The sequence below is a fragment of the Cheilinus undulatus genome, linkage group 9 (assembly GCF_018320785.1).
Source record: "Cheilinus undulatus linkage group 9, ASM1832078v1, whole genome shotgun sequence".
Classification (NCBI taxonomy): Eukaryota; Metazoa; Chordata; class Actinopteri; order Labriformes; family Labridae; genus Cheilinus; species Cheilinus undulatus.
The window spans coordinates 26656007-26677377 of NC_054873.1; the positions used below are offsets into that span (position 1 = coordinate 26656007).

At 39.3% G+C, this 21371-nt stretch overlaps 1 protein-coding gene across 2 annotated transcripts in view; it reads left to right on the top strand.

Annotated features, from left to right (window-relative positions):
• Nucleotides 1-21371, top strand: part of LOC121515429 (voltage-dependent calcium channel subunit alpha-2/delta-1) — a 135689-nt gene that overhangs the window by 257 nt on the left and 114061 nt on the right. For both annotated transcript variants that reach the window (XR_005992369.1, XM_041796193.1), the window contains exons 2-3: nucleotides 8965-9046; nucleotides 9231-9347. Coding sequence is in view for 1 of the 2 variants with exons in the window: in XM_041796193.1 (XP_041652127.1) it covers nucleotides 8965-9046; nucleotides 9231-9347 (199 nt within the window). In the remaining variant the exon portion in view is untranslated. The remainder of the gene's footprint in view (nucleotides 1-8964; nucleotides 9047-9230; nucleotides 9348-21371) is intronic.

Below are 21371 nucleotides of genomic sequence, written 5' to 3' on the forward strand. Positions count from 1 at the left end.
GTGCTCGCCGTTTACAGACACATGTAGCTAATGAGCCACTCAAGGTGTGTGAAGGCTGTACTGTACTGTACTGTGCGCGCGAGTGAGAAGGGTGGGCAGGTCGTTTCATTCATGCACCGGTGGTCACCGTGATGAAGACACGTTGGAGGGTTGACAATATTTCCCCCGGCCGCTCGACGCCGGACGGTGATTAATGGAGGTTACCGGGATGAGCAGAGAGTGGAAACAGAAGTGACACTGCTAAAGTTGATGAAGAGTTGACGGGGCTCCTCCTGCTCCTGGACATAAATGAGAAAAGTTCCTTTTTGACTATGAGCCCCATGATATTGGAGGACGGTTTCTTGTGTTACACTGTGAAAATAAGATCAGTCAATGCCTATCGAGGGCGAATAATCTAATATCAAAAAGAGAAAATGAATGTGATTGAACAAATTTGTACACACAATATAATTTCCAAAGGCCTACAAAGTCTTTTTTACTGTTCTATCCAATAACGTGGAAGATGCACGCAGTTATTTATGTTTTAATGTAACCATGAAGGTAAGAATGTATTACGATGCTTTGTAAGACTATAAAACAGACAGCCTACATTTACCAATGATTAGATAAGAAAATGACAGGTATATTTATCCTCTTACATCCCAGCAGCCGTATATGAGGACATTACATTTGGGGTTCCCTGCACCATCACTCTTAATTTTCCAAAACTTAGACCTCTTGACCTTAGTTGTGGACATGGAAAGTTGTCTGTTTTAACAAAAGGTGCAATCTGTGGTCCCATAACCATAATAAATAGTGTAAAATAGGTTTCTCTTTTACTGGACTTCTGAGGAGTCTGACCCAGGCACTGATGCGATGGCTTGGTGGTGGCAATGAGGGGATGTAATGGAGGTGGCTGGGGTGGGGGAGGGTTGCAGCAGTCCCTTAAACAAAAGACTGATCTTGGAGGAGAACTGATCTCATGAATAACAACAACAATTCAATTTTTTTAGCTAAATTTATGTAAATACCTAGGAACTTGGTATTGTGAGGTTGATGTCACAAACCTGAACCTCTAAATTTAATTTCACTAGAATAATACTGTCGCAGTTTTTACAAAATTTTATACTGGTTTTTCAAAAAACTACCTTTTTGATGTATTTCAAAAGACGCAAAAAAAGTGTATTTTGTTACTTTTTTAGCCAACAGCATTGCTTTCACCACTGAATGAGTGCTACCAATACTATAACATGACATTATTTCTCAAAAATATATTTAGGATATTTCCTAATAATGACATTTTTTCTTTTACCTCTTTGTAAGATTTAAGTAGATATTGAGGCATCTGCCTGCTATCCAATTTAGACATTTCTGCCTATCTTATTTTAATACTTTTTACAGGAACTGACAGTTTTGTGATGAGACAATACTGGAAAAGTCAGATTAATCTTACATGTTGTCACACCTATTTAAATCACTGAGGTCTGACTCAATATTACCAGTGCCTTTCTGTATGTCTCTCGCCGACTTTTGAATCAGATATCCGAAGCTTCAGTGATTTCAGTCATGGAGCTGTTCATCAGACTGCTGTTGAAGTAAATGATGCTTAAAGGCATTATTCTGCCTAGACAAATTGTTTAGTCTAATGCTCAAATAACGATAAAAAAAAATCAGCCTATGCCTGGTTTGTTCATGCATGTGAATTTGGAATTTGTGAGTGAGCAGAAAGCCTATTCATGAGATTCTTGCATTGATCATCTTACATGCAAAAATGATTCACAGATTCATATAAGCCTCATCCTTCTACCGGTCTTACCATGCAGTGTTCTTTATGATATGTTTTATGTTATTGCATGAAGATAATGCAGAGGTAAATTGTATGGCTGCACCTTAGGCTCTAAATGTTCAAGATCTGGGTGCTAAAAAGACTTGGAAAGCCCAGCATCGATCCAAACTGTACATTGCATTGGATGCTGACAGTCTGCCTTAGCTTTGCCATGATGACTGTGTCCTTTTAGCATCACTGTTTTTTTTATTTATTTCTATGGCCTCTCTTCTTTTATGCATGCCTGATGAAAAATTTTCTATTAAAAGTAGAGGCGGATGTCAAGGGCTCTTACATTGAATCCTCTGCTAGAGAAAGTGCACAGCCTACCAGATAGCATTAAAAAACACATCTATTTGAGATTAATATTGAACTCACGGTATGAATGTGAAACAATAAGCTATGTCAGTACATGCCAGTTTGCATGATGTTGATATAAGAGGTGTGCATAATGATTGCTGTGTGGTGAGGAAATAGTTTTATTCAGTTTACATAATGATGGGATATAATGGAATATTTAGTTAAAATGAGCAGGTGAACCCTCTTTTAATGCATCCTCGTGGATTTTACTGATCAAATGAATGGAAAAGAGAAAAACTCCTCATGATATAAGGGCACTCTGAAAGCTGAAAGTAGCTGGTTCTCTGCCTCTTTATGACCCTTAATAGCACTGTTGTTCTAGTAAATACTCTGGAGGTGAAACATTTTCTCTACCTTGGATGTTTGGAGCAATATTTTAAAGAAAATAAAAACAAAAGTGGGAAAAACACAATAATGTGTGAGAATTTTTGAGTTCAAAACTATGAATTCTCACGCCGGGCTTGTCAGAGCTTGATCCAAAATGATGACTTTTATTTTCTAGTATGTTGGCCAGGGCTGACGGTGGACTGAATTGGCCACTTGGGTGTCAGTGTAGGCTACAGAGCGTGAGCAGATCACCGCAGGGTTGTTTTGCTGCATTACTGTATGCGTTTCAAAGCCTCCGTCTGCTTTAGCAATCAGGACTGGACTGCTTCTGTCTTTGCCTCTGTAATGATGATGTGTAATTAGACTGTAGTTTAACACAGCCTCTGACTGAGACGCATACTACGGGCCAGCTCATTACTCTCCCCAGTGTCGGAGTGATGGTGCCACAACATCTGCCTCCTCTCTCTTTCTTCTATTGTCTCCCCGCCTCTCTTTCTGCTTCGCTCTCGTTTGGCTCTTCCTGTGTCTGAAAAACAATGTAGGGCAGTGTCTGACCCAGTTGCCATTTGTACGTGCGTTTGCGTGTATGTGTGTGTGTGTGTTTAATTATCCAGCGTAGTACCAGAGGCTGCAGTAATCAAAGCCCAGCAACCAGAGCAGAAATATTTTGCTACCTCAGCTTAACAAGCATGACTTTATTAGAGTTTAGGCATCTGTGGATTACATACATTATGCCTGTGATAACAATGTAATGATGATAAGATAATTAGCATCACCACACTCTAGCTCATTGGTAATTATATGGAGAGAGCTTTCAGAAGCGGCCTTGACTGGAGATACTTTATACAGATCAGCAGTGATGGGCTAAGTGCAGCAGGCCTCACCTTGTGACTTTTATTAAATGTTGCCATTAAATAAGGCTTGGACCTTAAGGGATTGTTGGAAAAGTATGATTTAAAGCTGCATGCCTGTGGATAAAACATCCGACTATTAAAGGCCACATTAACAGAAGATTTATCATAGAGAACAACAGGTTTATAGCTTTAGGGAACAGTAGCATAACTTTCTATTTAATGGTCCTTTACTGTTTATAATGAGCAAAGTGAGCTTTTTACACTTTAGTCCCATTTGTCTGCACACTTTAGTGTTGAACACACAGATGGGGATTCAGTATTGAGAGCACTGAGCTGTTCTGTAAATACGAGCATTTTAGAAAGTCTTTGGACATAAATATTCTAAATGTGCTCAAACAGAAACCCGGTGTCATCTATACATACAGCGGAACACATGCCCACATACTGCACCACAGCCCAGGGTTATGTCATCCATTTGTCAGCACCTAGGAGTGTTTTTTTTTTTTTTTTTTTTTTTTTTCTGTTGCAGAGATTTACACTGGTAGCAGTAGGTTTCACTGAAGTTAAACTCCGGAGAGACGTCCCTCGGCTTCTCTGAATGCCAAGTCCCTGGAAACACAAACACACCCACACAAACACACATAAACTCTAACTCAGAATTGACTTGTCAATGCTTCAGGCTTAGAGAGCTTAGGGTTCCAAAGCACACTAAAACACCTTACAATCAGTTTATTTGGGGACAAAGAAAGGCGGGTGTGAGAAGAGGAGAGGGGCGATTCGAGAGCTAGGATGGGGAACAAAAGAAGACTGAAACATAAATGGGATTGGTTTTCTCAAGGAACAGGGCATATATTTACCGAGTATAGTCTGCAAGGAAGGTAATGAATGAGTCTAATTTATTAGCTGGTTTTATTTACATTTGAGGAATGTGACGACTCTCAAATGCATACAGAGCCTGTATTGCCAGAAGAATGAGAGACATCTGTGCAAATCCACAGGCTCAATACTTTTCTTTTGCCAATGTAAACCATACAGAAATGTTGACTGAATGGTATCATTCTTTTGGCACAACTTTAATTTGAAATTAATGTTTAAACTTTAACTCGCGGTATATAGAACCAACCAAAACATGAAAAAAATGGTCCACATTTTAACAGAATGAATGATTAGCAGATAGTAAAAAAATATGGTTTTTTTCGTTTAAAAATTCCATAAAATATCGAAGTTAGGAAAAAATTACCAGCGCCAGTTCTGTACAGTATGGATGACTGTACCTCATATAAGAAATTAATTTTTACATCAAATTCAAACTGTTAAATATTCTGTTTTACTTGGACTTCTGACGTCAACCAAAAACTGGCAGAGAGCCTAAAATTGCACACACATTGACTGCAGTGCAAAATGTCACTTTGTTTTTATGCTATTACAAGACAAAAGAAGTGCATGATGACATCACGCCAGTGTGATCATGGACTGCTAAAATTGAATAGACTCAGTGAAAGGGTTGATAATTGCAATATGAACCTAATTGCACAGAATGATATAGATCACTCAGGCAGCCACAGAAGGGTAGTAATATTTAACAACTTCTGAAAATATTCCCTGCAAAAGGGGCTGTAAGCTGCTTCTTTCCCCTTCATCACAACAGAGAATTTACCAGAATAAAGTTGAACATGTGAGTAAATGTGCATGTGAAGTCCTAAAAAAATAATTGAGTCTGTAACTTTGTTATTTCCATCTCAGAGCTGTCAAAAGTTGAGCTGCAGAGTAAAAAATTCCAGATTTTCAGTTGCTTGTTGGAGTCAAGTTCCCCCCAATAAGGAGGTAATTTTGTGTGATACCTAAAATATGCATCCTATTACTTTCAAACTCATCTCTCAGCTTTACCCTTTAAAACCTACGGGATCGCCGGTGCTCCCATTTGCATATCTATTTTCAACCGCAGGTAGGATTGTAACCAAATCAGATCAGAGCAATAATTTTTTTGCATATAAAACCAGAGGAGTAACACTAACATATTACACATTCAATGTGTTCCAGAGTACTATTTCCTTTTAGAAATGTCCTTCCTTCTTTTGCATAAATGTAGTACAAAGTGCACACATCAAAAAAACAATATAATGTAATATAATATAATTCGGGCTATAAATGTGTTGTTTATTTGCAGGTCACAAGTCGCACCTGCAAACATATGTATGCTTAAAAGTATCTGGCACACTTAGAGATTTGATTTCACTACTATAGTAATACTGTAATAGTTTATTTCTTCTAAAGATGCTGTCTTTTTTTTTTTTTTTGCAAATTGAGCACAGTTCATTTTATTTTCGTTTTTGCCACCATTTATGAAGATGAGTGTATTTCAAAAATGAAGTTATGAACAAACTCAAAATATTTTTTGTGGGTTGAAATAATCTTGTGCAACTTTTTTACAGTCACAATTTTGAGGGATACAGCTGTGACATCTCTGTATTTAGGAAAATGTATAAAAAAAACAAAAAATGCTTTTCATTTTTCTAGTGTTGTCTAATGTGTTACTATGGACTTGTCACATACATATCATTAAAATATGGGTTCTAAGGGTTGTATTGATGTACAGCCAATTCAAATACTTCAAAACTGGCACTACAGCATGTAGACATGTAAAGATAGTGTATGCTCTGGTGGACTTGTTCTATGGTAGATCATAAAGGGTTAAAGACAAAGTGTTTGACTGCAAGCCTGACTGAGATAATGTTGGTGTCTTTCATTATTGGACAGTGCAGGGTGATTTGAACAACATAGAATAAAAATCAAAGTACAAATACTGCATATGACTACAATTTACTTATTGGTAAATGGTATATTGACTTAAACTAGTGAACTAGCTTGCTAGCTAGCTAAACTATGTGGAGAAAAGTATTTGGTCATATCTGTTAATTATTTAATTCAGGTGTTTAATCAGACCCGTTGTCAGATGTGTATAAAATCAAGCACCTCGTCATGCAGCCTCCATTTGCAAACATGTGTGATACAGACTGGGTCATTCTAAAGAGCTCAGTGACTTCAAGCTTGGTACTGTGATGGATGCCATCTTGGCAATAAGAAGGTTCATGAAATTTCATCCCCGCTGGATTTTCCACACTCAACTGTAAGTGATATTATTAGAAAGTGGAAGTGTTTAGGAACAACAGCAAATTCAGCCATGAAACAGAGGACCTTGTAAAATCACAGAGTGGGGTCAATGACTGCTTTGGCGCATGGTGCGCAAAAGTCACCAACGCTCTGCTGATTCCATAGCTGAAGAGTTCTGAACTTCCACTGGCATCAATGTAAACACAAAAATTGTGTGGTGAGAGCCTCATGGAATTGATTTCCATGGCGGAGCGGCTGCATGCAAGCCTCACATCACCAAGTCCAGTGCCAAGCATTGGATGGATTTGTGTAAAGTTGTTGCAACAGTTCAGGGAAGGCCCATTTCTGTTCCAACATGAGTGTGCCTCAGTACACAAAGTAAGGACTATAAAGACATGGTTTGATGAGTTCAGTGTGGAAGAACTTGACTGACAGAGTCACAGACTCACAGAGTCCTGACCTCAACCCAATCAAGCCCCTTTGGGATGAACTGGAACAGAGATTGCGAGCCAGGCCTTCTCGTCCAACATCAGTGCCTGACCTCATAAATGCTCTACAGAATGAATGGGCACGAATTCCCACATAAACACTTTGTGTTTTTTTTTTTGATAATTCCACAATTTTCCATTTAGAACTGTCTCATTTTGGATTTTATTATTGTCCTAGATTGAGGGTTGTTTTTGTTTGGATACTACTTTTATTTTGAAAGGTAATAAGGGACTGGAGTAAGATTGACGATTGACCTAAACTCAACCACAGGAACTTGTTATGGACTGAAAAGGAAATAGGAAAACAGTAAAAAGTGAAATGTTTAATAATGTAACCCTGTTTTCTTATCTACTAAGCTTCCCCAGTATCTTGGCTGTGAATAATTAGCAGACGTCAGTATCCTTTTCATTTGGAGTGGATTAATCAAAGAGTGCTGAAAGGACAACAAAGTATGTGATCAATATGATTGAAAAAAATGCACTAAATATGAACCTTAATCACAGATTCATCAAGTATACTGTATCATTTTCTTCTTTTTCTCATATAATGCAATTTTAATTAGTCTTTATTTTTTGGATGGCAGAATAAAGAGCAAATCTCATGCTGCTTAACTTGCTGGATAAGCCCTTGATCATCCAATACCACTGTGTTTTTCATCTATAGGGAGCTGAAGGATGGAAAACACAAAAAATAGCTTTTTCAGGCTTTAAACCTCCATTGCATACATTCATTCAGGCAGACATCTATGCAAGTTTCCTTTCACATAGCTGTAAAGCTCTGCAAAGCCTCTGTCTAGTTTATCCACAACCTCTAAACCTGCGAGCTGAATAATGACTGACCCTGCGCTAATATCTACATCTTTGCTTTTCTTTTCCTGAACAGTATCACACTGTGCTATCCCTGCTGTTTCTCCCACTTTTTCAAAGCGTCTCATCCGTCTCCAAAAGCACAGTTCCTCTGAATTTTCCCCCATGCACTGTGGATTTTTTGTCCCTGATGCACCTTTTCCATTTCTCCCTCTGATCTTCTCCAGCTTTCTCTCTTTATTTGCATCTCACTTCCTCTCTCGGCTGTACTGAGTGACAGCAGATGTTCTGCACACTCTAACTTAGGCTGCTGCAAAGTAAACTTTTAAGGAATAATTTCTGAGAATTCACAAGTCTTTTCATGTTTATTTCAGTTTTATATGCAAGTATATTATGTCTCTTTTGCATCATATAAGATCACAGCGGAGCCAGTGTGAAAGCATCTGTTAACACACTCATACAATATTAATGCAACAGTCTCACTGTGCATGTAAGAGTTTGTGCATGCATGGTAGCATAGCCTATATTGTGAATTAATGCATCCACATGCACACGTGTTATACTCCTGCAATCCTCTTGAAGCAGGTATAGGCTAGAGATGAGCCAGATTATTCCGACACAAGCCACTTCATGCAGAATCTCCAAGGTCCTTGTATCTGCTTCAGGGTGCAAGGAGTGATTTGCTATTTCAGTATATTAAAGTGCATGCTGCGGGGCTTATTTTGGTTTGACAAGATGATTGGAGGGGGATGAGAGGAAGGTATGATCCAGTGTGTGGCACCAGCAGGGCAGACCTGATGTCCCCTGAGCTCTTTGATGTTCAGAAAAGCACGCCGGTCCTCCTGGCCTCACGCCTGTCCGCTAGCGTCACCGTCAGCACTCACAACACAGGCCTGACAGTTATCTGATTGGTTGACTTCATGTTTGAACTCTCGGAAAGTAATCGTATTGGTTGACTCCTGATGACATGTGTTTGATTAGATGGCATTGTATCTGTTCTCAGTGATTCAGGCGATGATTGGTTGACATTTGGCGTGACCTATCCGAGAGACTCTCACGGGTCTTGTTTGTTTTATTCACGGTGTGTGTCTGAATGGGTCTTGTCAGATGATGGATGTTAAATAACTTTATTGACAGTTTAATTGTGAAAGGCTGTGATGTGTCCTCTGAGCTGGTTACAAGATTGATTGTGTGCATTTCTTTTGTCCCGTAGGATTAAAGAATGGGTTGATCAGATGCAAAAAGAGCTCGTCACCCTGGCAGATACAGCAACAGGCGGGAAGAGCCTTACTGAGGTAAAAAGAAAAAAGAGAAGACAACACACTACACCCAAAGATAGCAGAATCCTTATTTACTCTATAAAATGTCAATCTCAGAAATAATGTTAGCAAAAAACTCTGTATTTTTAGTTTAAAAACATGTCTGTACTTGATTTATCATTGATTACATGTGGTGTGGTGTATCATGTTCTCCATCTAGATTTTCCTCCGAAACCAAAACCTGTACACTGTGGAGCAAAATGACGCAGAGGAGCTGGTGGCCAGAGCAGCTAGAAAAATTGAACAGCTGCTGCTGAAGAGGTCTGCTGCCTTGGAGGTAAGACTCATCCCACTTACTGGAACCAACTGTCTGTTTGTGATTTTACATGGCGTTTAAAGCCAAGTACAGGAAGACGTTTATGAACCAAGGCTACAGAGAGAAGTTTTCCATCTGTTTCTTGTTAAGATGTTGTTGGCTTGAATATGTTTATGTAACAGCCAAAGAGCAAGGGGTGACCTATTTGTTTCATTCACTTAATGGTTCATCTTATGGGGGAAGGGTTGATTTAGACTTTTTGTTGTAAAGAATGATTGTTTAAAGAGAAATGATGCTTTAAGCTTATGATGTAGGGTTACTTTTAGAAGGCAAACGGTGATTTGAGCAACCTGACTGTGTCTGGTCTACAGCTGCATTTATAGCTACTAGACTGTTGGACAGCGTAGGCTGAAAGAAAGAGCATGAACACATTTAACTTTTCAAACTTTTAACTGAAAAAGTGCCTTTTGTCTGCAGCAGTTTGGCTTTTAGACAGGGGTTCAGCATGTAACTGTGAGCCTGAGGGCTTCAGCTGCAGCGTTGGTGTGAATTCTAAGGGAGACGCTTTCTACTCCTGAAATCTTGTAAAGATGTTAACCCTTAGAAAAGGAAAAAAATAACCCTAAAAGTTATTTAGTATGTCTACATTACTTTGTTAAGGACCAATCATTGCTTTATTCTGATTTAGGTGATTAGTGGGCTTGCTAATATACTGCTAATAATTTGAAAATTGCTGTCTTTGGCCATATTTATTGGGAAGTAGGGTTGTAATTAGGGCTGGGACGATTCACTTTTCTCCCAATTCGATTTTTTATGATTTTTTAGGTGCCGATTTAATTTAAATTGCGATTCTACGATATTGCCGATTTTTGCGATCTTTTGTTAGCTTTTTAAACACCAGTGAAAAAGATGAATGATAATGATGCCTACAGACTATATCAGGAAAAATACACATCACGTGTTAACGATACATCACAAAATGTGTCTAACTAGAGAATACAAAATAGGTATAAAATGGTCAAGTGCAGGATTTCTCAGTTTATTCATAACAATTTAGTATCAATTTCACTGAATATGAAGTGCATAAAGTCTATACATATGTGTGTAGTATATATATGTATAACTGTAATTTTAAGTTAATATCGAATTTAACAATGTAGAATTAAGCTATTTAAAAAATATATAGTCCTGCATCATCTCGCATTTTACCCATCTTTGTTCAATCTGAAGATGAGGATTTTCCCCATTTGTTGCACTGAATTAAAATGCTACCGTGATTTTTTTTAAGAAAAGGGGAATAAATTATTATAGAGTGAATGTACTCCAATCCTTTATATTTCATATTTTATCAGTTTTTTATTTCATCACATAATGTGTTTGCGGAGGGAGACTATGGGAGACGAGCTGAGCGTCACATCCAGCTTTAAGACTGATGGACTGTGTTTTGTGGAGGGCATGACGTGACGGGCCAGTATTTCTTTCTTGTATTACCGAAGCCGTCATTCTTAACGATACTACACGGGACGGGTCCTTACAAATAAAACGACTGTGATTATGGTTGCATGAGTGGAGACCAGCGGTAGCTTCAACGGGCTTGTTTGTTGACGTTAGCCGTTAGCTGTAGCGCTAACGCGATGATGCCTAACTTGTAGATTCGTCGTGTTGTCTCAGTATTTTACTCTGGCGTGGCATATCTTGCAAACGACTGTCTAACTCCTGTCTAAGTTTGTGCTGTCTTTAATGTTTTGGAAGCCAAAGTAAGTCTACACATCCACCATGAATACGGCAGAAGTCGCTCTGCTGGGTAGGTACAGGCAACCGGCTCACGCAGACCGGAAGTCTCGTGTGATCTCGTTGTCTCAAGAGAGAAGAGGCAAGAGTCAACTGCCAGCTGGCTATGCCTGCCGCCAACTAGCTGTCAGGGGGTGAAATTACACCACAAACTACCGCACCAACAAACTGAATAATTAGCTAATTAATTAAATATCAATACTGCATTTTAAAATATCGATACAATATCGCGCCAGGAAGTATCGCGATATTTTAGTGTATCGATTTTTTGTCCCACCCTTAGTTGTAATGGTATCTCACAACAAATTAAAAATTAATTCAAATAGAGCTCAACAACATGGTCTCAGAAGTAAAATTCCATTCATTTTCTCTTCCCTATATTTCCTGTTTCTACAGCTTCCCTATCAAAATAAAGGCAAAAAGCCTCAAAGATAATCGTTAAAAAAAGAAATATCCTAGTTGAAATATCCTATCATGTGCTAACAGAAGAGGTACTAATGATAGTATTTGTTCCTGTAGAAGACAAAAGTTCACGATATCAACCTCTTTTAAAGAAATAAATAGTTGATTTGCAATCTAACCCAATAATATTACAGTACCCACAATCCTTGAGTTACACACCTTTGATTGTGGTCAGCTGTAACTATGGAAATATCTACGTTGTCAATGAATGATGGCGGCTGGCTGTTGATGCAAACAATACATGTCGCCATTGAATTGATAAGTGTTATCATTTATAATCTAAACCATCCAATAAATAAATGTAAAGAGAGGGTGAATGCTCAGTTTGAAAGTTTATTAAACTATCATAATCTTGAAGGAAGGGAATAGATACCAGTCATTCAAGGACTGTGGGATAAGTAGTTTATCGAATTTATAAAGAAAACTGAAAAATACGTTTATTTTGCGTTAAAAAAAAGATAAAATTTGTATCCTAGAGTCAGTATAGTGATACGTATTGAGTTGAGTGTATCTTAATAATACTAACTGCTTGAAGGAAATATGTCTTAGATAAAAATAATAAAATAAAAATAAATAATAAATCACTCAAAAACTATCCAGCTGCTAGCCATTTAGATTTAACCTTGCAAAGCAAATGGATACGCCCGTTTCCATGTTTCTCCCTGGTATATCAATCTTGCAAAGCTCCCATCTGAACCATTTGGGACCGGTTAGAAAGTGACAGGACCAATCAGCGACAAGGGGCAGTACTTTCAGGTGAGTCGTGACATATGCAAGCAGCAACAAGAGGCCGGTGCTGTTATGACAGAAGACATTAGTGTGGATGCTGCTAAAGCACCAGTTTTATCAGAACTTGACGACATTTCTTCGTTAAAAGAAGAAGAAAGAACAGCAGTGAGTTGTTTTCTTTTCAAAATAACAAAAGTCGCGTACTGACATGTCTACAGTCGCCATGGTTCGTGGTATGCAGTTCTCTATGGAGTTTATTCCTGGGCAGCTGCGAGCACGCACCCTGGTAGCGGCGACAAGGTCACATGTTTTGTTGCTCTGATTGGCCCGTAAAGATGTGACAGACAGAACGTTCATCGAGTCACCCTCTGAGTTTTTCTTCAAAGGCTCTGCCCTTTCCCAAACGCTGTATATTGAAGGTTTTCCAGAAAGATGTGTGAAACAAACCCATCTGGCGTGTCAGTAACCCTCTTGAAATGAACACTGTAAAAAGGAACAAATTGTTATTCAATACATTTAGTTTTTCTGGCAACAGTTTCTCTGGTGCTTCTCCAAAGCTTCAGGCTCTCTGTTGGACAAATTAACTCAACATTCATCCTTACTTAAAATGTCAAAGCCACACAGTGACAGACCACCATGCTTCATCCACCTTCTGAGATGATTTGCCTCATTTGAATAGATGAGTCATTTCTTTTAAAACAGCACTTTAAGTGACATGTACTTACTGAACAGGAACCACCATTTTTGTTGATGAATTTTACATATTGAGGGAGAAAAGCTGTTTAAAACAGGTGTCACCTTTATGGTTTGCATTGCGAGATGCTCTCGTCGCGTTTGTGTTTAAAGTACAGCAAACAAACAAAAAGCAATGATCCCCAGATAAAGTAAAAATGAACACTTTAGCACTAGTTTAGGAGAAATGGCACTCGGAGCAATGCGGAAGTGCTCAATCAATATGCAAGGCATCTGTGCTGATTGGCTGTTACTTTGTGCAGGTCTGCCCACTGAATTGGAGGGGCCCCTGAAAAACTCCCCCATTGTTATTTATTGATGATATCAATGCATGTGTGTTGGATTGGTAGCATTGGTGCTGGCGCCCTGGCTAACAGTTAATCCAGCTGAAAAGTGTGTCACGTGTTGTTGTGTTTTGATGTTTACATCACTTATTCATGCTTGTTTTTAATGATTTTTTTAACCACTTTTCAAATGCCACCATTTTCACCATTTGACCAATTTCTGCCAATTTTTGGCCTCTTTTTGCCTTTCTAAAGCCTTTTTGCAGCTTTCACCCTATTTTTCTTGGTTTTATCCATTTTTGCCACTCAGTTACCACTTCTAGGATTTTCCCCATCAATTTGTGCGACTTTCAACCCATTTTTGTTTCTTTACACCAATTTTATGCTACTTTTTGACAGTTTTTCAACATTTCACACTTTAAAACTTTAAAATGGATCATGATTTTCCAGACCTCCATGGGCCCCCATTTGGCTGGGCCCGAAAAGGCTCTCCCGTTTCTCCCCACCTTATGGGCAGCCTTGCTTGTAAGACACCTTGTCAGGTAGTGCTGTTGTAGGTGAATCTGAGTGAAATGCGAGGTACAAATAGCAGTGAAGTCAGTGTAAGACACTTTGTAATTTATTTATCCCACAATCAGTAAAATAAAATGCTGGTAAAGATAATTGAAAAAATGCTTAATATAGGCTTCAATAAACAGAAAGACTGTTAATCGGGATTATCAGTCAGCCCCTGAAATGTAGTAACAACATTGACTGAGGCAAGCACAAAAATGAGTAGAGATGCTTTTTTCTTGTTTTTCAGGGTTCAATGTGATAATGAGAGCCCTGACCCTGGGGATGCTGCACTTTCTCGTACTTGCCTTTTGTCCTTTATTTTATGGAAAAGTGGGTCAGAAATGCTCATCTATATCTGGACAGTTTTATTTATTCACAGGGAGCTGAAAGCATCTCATGCCCTGCCTTTATATGGCATTGTCATTGTTGTCTTATTAGTAATGGAGAGGGAGTATTTATGAATGTTCATAAACACATTCTCCTGCTAAGAGTCTGTCTTGTGTATGCTACATAAACATCCTGGTGTTCTTATCATTTTTCTGAGTACTGGTGCCATAAGCAGTGAGAAGAAATCTGGCTTTAATTACCAAGTGAAAGAATTTAAAGGCTGTTTGGCACATTGATGTTCTTGTATTTTAGTGGAGCATGAGAATAGTTTAAAGTTTCATCGGTGAGCCTGATACTGCCAGTCAATCTAACCTCTGGACATCAATCTCTCCTCACCCTTTATTGCATCTCATCCGCTCTCACCAGTAACCTTAAGGCACGATGATATTAAATTTTTTGTCCTGCAATGTACAAATGGGGAGATAAATGAACAATGTGAGAGAGGAGCGAATGCATGAACATGACAGATGGATCGAGCAAAGGAAGCTTGGTGAGCAGGATGCTGTCGTGGGAGAAACAGAAGAAATCTTTGAGCTGAGATTGAAGAAAAAAATCCTACGTTGGCAAGGCTTTGAAGGCTTCATGAGCGGACCATTTAGCAATGACAGGAAAGTTCAAATCAGAACGTATAGACAGAAGGGCTTTGGCTTTAAAGTTCATCAAACAAACAGGAAGATAATTTTCATTGAAGTCCTTTCTTGTTCAGTATCTTTTAAAGCTGGGAATGACTCTCAATGTCAAAATAATTGGATGAAGCCAGAGGCACATTTTACTTTGTAATCAACCACTTTTAAACTTTCTCTTCCATGCCAAGCTCTTCTGTCTCTGGTCCTCTCTGTCTTTTAGATCAATAACTCTGCACGATGTTATTTGAAAGGCCACCGTTTAACTAGCCACAGGTGTGTTAAGTAAGCATCTTTCTTTCTGTCTCTCCATGCCTCCATAGATAAGTGTGTGGCAGAGAGCAGCATGCATTTTTAATGAGTACTCGGGTGCACACTGTTAGGAGGGATCACTTTATTAAAGGATTTACAATGTTTACAGGGGTTTGATCTCAACAAGAGCACTCTTATACTTACACACATTAGCGCAGGAGGGGGGTTACTGAGGGTGCTGCTGCTCCCCCTGCTGCCCTAAGTAAAACACAGGAGTAATTTTTTAATGCATTTCTAATAGGGCTGTTGATATTAATGTGTTAATGCTTGTGATTAATCTTGAAATATTAACGCGTTAAAAAAATAATAACGCAATTTAATCATATGACTAAGTTTGAACACAACTTGCTACCGTAGTCCTGCAGGGCGGATGTTTACGTGCCTGGGGTGAAGAGGTGAGGGGTGGGTCAGACACAGCCAGCAGTGATGAGTGAGGAGACAGAACCAGGTCTGCTTAATGCCAATTTTCTTTTTAAAAAGCTGGTGAATGTTAGTTAAGATAAAACCAAAATTGTGGGTGCATGCTGCAGTGATGAACTGTTTTTACACTGAAACAGCACTCTTAAGTACTACATTCAGGCGAAATGCATCTTTGCAAATGTAAGCAAAGACACTAACAACAACAACGACAGTTTTCTTCTTCAGCTGCTCAGATACATGCTGAAAAGTGCTCTAAAACATTGAGCAAGTCCTCCTTGTTAACTGTAATTATCCAGTGTAGAAATCTGTGGTGGAACTGGCAAAATTGAAGTTAATTAGCGAACTTTACGAGCTGAAGATGGAAAGTATGATGCGTTCGGGTAACCTAAGTAAATTAGATGACTGTATTATATATGTTATGATGTGTTCAATTGTCACATAAAAATGGGGAAATTTAGTTCTGGATGAGAAACTGCAGTAAATACAGTGTAAATGTGTGTTTATATTTGAGGGACATGCAATAGATGTGACAGACTGAATCATAGCTTTTTAGCACTACTTTTGCAGCACATTCCAGATGAAAATAATACAGAGGGGAGGAGTTTTGTAGAAATATCAGATATCACAGAGATTCTCATAGAAATGAGTGGACTCAAGGCCAGATGAAACTACACAAATTCAGTCAGATTTTGGCCAGACTGCAATGCCACACCTTATTGTAAAGCGTAGAATTTCAGTGTCGTACATGACAAATGCTCTTGGAGTGTAATATATTTAATGGCACGTCCAAAACGCCTCACAACAGCGATTCAACAAATCTAGCATATCATAATTTTTCTTGCATCGTTGTTTGACACCCTGACCTAATGTACCCGACATAAGTCCTGATGCCTACCAGCAGAGCATTTGTTCTTGTCTTTGAATCGTCATTTACTGGAACAGCAAAGTCCCCACTTTTTCTCCCTCGGGAATGCATGTGTACATAGAGTGATTTTCTATCACAATCATATCTGAAGTTCTATTTGAAGGAGAGCCGGTTCATATTTTTCTCTTCTTGATACATTGGAAAGAGTCTATAACTGTTTATCTGTTTTTTTTTCTTCTTGTTAGTGCTGTAGCTTTGTTTCATTGTCTTTGATCTGAAAGCATTATTTTGAAAGGTTTGGACCTTTAGCCTATATCAGTGACGAGAAGTTACACCATGAGAGCCAGAGAAAAGGAAATCCAACACTAAAACCAAGCTGTAGAAGCACACGGGAAGAAGAAGAGACCAGATGTCTATTGATATTTAGGTGGTGGCTGCAATTAGAGGCCAACTGGACCCCCCCCCCCACCACCACCACCACCACCACCACCCCCCACCCACACACACACACACACATACACAATAAACGAAAACTTTCCCACTGTTTTCCCAGAGGATGAAAGAGAGAGGATACGAGAGGATGGGAGAATAGTGCCACCTGAACATCAAGAAATTGTGGCAGCAGTATAGGAAAGTGCATGAAGTCACTTACCATCTCTCCCTATAAGCACTGCCATAGCTCACAGGATTGCATACTGTCTTCCCCTTTCCTGTTGGTGATGAAGTTGTCATCCAATGAGGAAGCTACAAGGATGTCCTCAGACCTGCCATATGTAGCACTTTTTGAGTTGGTGCTGTTGTTAGTTGTAAATTAACAGCGATATGATGGTGGAAATAACTATTTCATTCATTTTTTTATTGTACAAGCTGCTTGTATTAATCGATGTGCTTAGTCAGATACTAGCCAACTAACCAGTCAGTGTAAAAAAACATGCAACCCATGTAGTTGATGACAATATCACGTAGGTTTGTCATGTTTGTTAGTCTGTTTGCAGTAATTATAGTGTGAAACCAAAACCAACCAAAAACACAAACCTTGGTCTGGACTTTCAAGTCTGAAAAAACTCTTAAATAAGAACTGAGCAGCTTTGGGCTGCATATCTGAGTGGAGATCAACCCTACAAATGGCTGCACTCAGTCAGAACACTGAGGGAAGGTGAGGGAATGAGGGTAGGCACTGCACCCAAAGAGTTTTGCTTAGCGAGACTGATGCCTAACATCTGCTGGACTTTAACACTAAAGATTGCTTATTGTACTTCCAAATACCCTGTCCTTACCTTACCTTGTGCCTTCACAGCTAAAAGTGTCTGTGAGTTTTAAACACATTTATTTATTCCCTGGAACTTTTATCCCCCATAAAATCCAGCATTTTCTTCTTTTACCTGAATCTCCTTGTCCACATAAGTAAATATGGCAGAACTGACTCCTTATTAACCTTTGATGACGAGCTGGGAAGGGAAAAACACAAACTGTGTGCAGAGTAAGTGCTCAAAGCAGCTGATTTGAATTTGCAAGAAGCAGCCTCTACAAACCTGACATATAATTAGTGTTTCGGAAGACCAGAGAGTCAGCAGTAATCACCCTGCCTCTGTAAAGCATTTATACTTTTATATATTTGTTTTTAAGCTGGCATCAGCAAATGTTGTTTTTGGTTAGAAGCATTAATTTTATTAAAGATAATAATGTACTAATTCTTATGAGTTTTAAAGCTGAAAAGATGAAAAAAATACTAAATTTATGATTTACTTATTCATCTCTATTAGACCTGATAACTCTGTCCACACTGGAGTTGGCATTGGCAACAGACATAAGTATCAGAAGCTTCTTTAGGGGTCATTTGGGTCAAAACTTACATCTGCACTCAAAGAGAGATTCAGAAAATGAGGGAATGGTAGAGAGATAGTTAGGGGTTGGAGCAGGGTGTGGGACTCTGAAAGCGTTTGTCAAAAGTAGTTGACCACAAAGTTAAAGTGTATGATGCACCTCGGGCTAGATCCAATTACTTTCACCCATCTCCCCCTCCCCCATCTGCCAGCCTGTTCTCCCTTTGTCTCTCTGCTTGTGTATTCTGTAATTAAAGACCTACTTATTGATGCTGCACAACTGTTCAGGCAAAAGGCAAACTGATAAAACACTGAAGACAGACATCCACGCAGGCTCACACATCAAGGTATTGTCTCTAGTCCACCTCCCTCTGTTAATAACCATCAGCAGACACGTGCATGCTGCACTTGTTTGCTTTTGTTTGATCAATCTACATGAGGTTTACCTTTCTGTGTGTGTGTGTGTGGGAAGGTGTGTGCAATTCTCTCTCTTCTCCTGTGGTGAAGGGCTCTATCCAGTGACTAATGAGCCAGTCTACAACATCACTTAGAGTAATATCTCTATAACCAGCACCACTAAAACTCTACAGGACACAGGTGGCTGGCTGTCTTTTAGTGTGCTAACAGACAGCCAGTGTGCAAGTTTGTGTATTAGGTGTGTGAACCTTCATCAGTAGCTGTAAATGTGTGTACATTCAAGTTTATGTTTATGAAATTACACATCTTCTTTTCCCAGGATTGCATCTGTCATACAGGTGTTACACTTCATACCTAGAACCAGTGGACATGCAGCAAACCAATATACTTCTGAAAATCACTTCTGGGTTCAACCAAGAAGCTAAAGACATACAACTATTGAAAGATGACATAGACAAAAGCTTCATTACAAAAAGGCATGAAATAAACAGTCTTAAAATGTGTTCAGAGTGCTTATCTGTCAGGAGAAACCCTGTTGATACTCCAGTAATATTCTCAGTATAGCTTGAATCTCTTCCCCCTTATGTTATGGACTCTGGCTCACTAGCGACTGGATAACCTTGCTTCATGAACAGTCTGAAACTCAGCATAAGGAGAAAACAACCTGTACATAGCAAGAAAAATATCTCATTACTGATTGTATGATAGAGGCTGTTTCAGACCAGGTGCATGCCGTTCACCTCTCAGCGGCATCACAGCTTGATTTTCAATTTGGCTCCCACCAAGTCAGGGCTTTCAGACTGCCCGATGAGCACCGCGTCTCATGTGTTGATACAAGCATCTCATATGCAGAGAATCTAGAGAATAAAAGGCCTGCTACATTGCCATGCATGTCTGCTGACCAAAATTGTCAGTTAAATGACAGAAAGAAAGAAAGAAAGAAAGCTATTGTTACCTGATTTTAATATATATATTGTTTGTACAGTACTGTGCAGATGTTGTTGTACTCACACCAAATGCAAGTAGAATCATTTACACAAGTTAATTACATGCAAAGTCAATGTAAAGAAACCAGTAGACACCAATTCACCTCAGGTGGTGCAAATGCTGGGAATGTGTGGTGCTAATTATGCAAATTGAGCTAGTACTTAGCATGAACTCAGCAGATTTTGCTGCATTCAACTCTCCGCTTGCTTCATTTACTTCCACGCAAAAGTTGAGAAACCTGAACTCAAGCGAATCACTCGCTTTTGGAGCGGCACATAAGGAACTACCTTGGAGGAAAGTGAGTGTGGAGGTGGGATTGCCTGGCAAATTGTGAAAACTTTTGTCCATCATTTTATTAAAGCAGCTACAAAGCAGCTACCTTTTCAACGTAGTCCAACTCAGCCATGTTTGTTGACAACTAACTGAAATGCTGGAGAAGGCAGCCCCTCCCCTCTCGTGTCTGGTGGGTACTCTCGTATATGGGATTTAATGCACGGATTGAGTTTTTCATGTGAATTAATAAAGTTAAGCTAGCAAATTCCCTTTTTTGCATGTTCAGATTAGCACAAATAAGTGATTGTGTTTGGTGTAAACACACGGTTAGGCCTGTATGGGCAAAAATTGAGGTTGGAGTGAGGTGTAGATGTGGCGAGTAAACTTCCTGAGAGCACCATTGGTGGGAAGGAGGATTTATGCAACCCTGGTAATGCTCTGGATGTATGTGCACATTACCAGGGGCATGGGAAAGTAATCTGTTGAGAAAAAAAACAAAGTCCACACCCTTAGGGCGGAGGAAAGGTTGAATGTGGAAGGCTGAAGGGTTGCCACAAGACCCTGGTTTTGCTCTGGATGTCTGAAAACCCCTCTCGGTCTTCAGGCATTTAACTAGGAGTGAAAAAGATGTCGTTGAACTTGACCTTGGTTGCCAAGCAACACATGCACGTGTTAACATGTGTCAAGCTTGAGTCAGAAGAGAACAAGGTGGTTGCTATGGGTGTGGATAAGTTATACTGTGAGCCATTAGCAATAGCTTCCTCCAGTGAAGCGTCAGCTCAGATGTGGCTGTATTACAGTGGCAGTTTTATCAGAACTGGACGGCATTTCATTATCAAACTAGAAAAGCACTCTGAGAACACAGACCTCAGCCATTACCCCTATCTCCCAATAGTAACGAATCCTGTAAAAAATTCCTGGATCCAGACGGTGATCCGGATCACTCCCCAAATATAATCAGTTCTTTCTTATGCCATTTCTGACATTTCCTGAAAATTTAATCAGAATGTGTCCATAACTTTTTGAGTTATGTTGCTAACAAACAAACCAACAAACCCTCCCGATCACATAACCTCCTTGGCGGAGGTAATAAAGAGCAAAGAACAGCACTGAAGGCTTTTCATATCGGAACAATGTTTTTACTCTTCTTCTGGCCTGCTTTTAGAGTGAGTTTGTGATCATTATGGGTGGAGTTGAGTTGTACTGTTAGGCAGTGTATGCAATGGCTACCGCCATGATAGCGATTAGCTTGGATTTAGCAGTAGAAAAACAGTAGTTTAATCAGACCATCTCAAGATGGTCGGATTGGCAGGAAATCTAGCCACTGACATGCCTGGGGTTTTAACACTATGGATAGCGATAGCCTGTAGAGCTCAGGTTAGCAT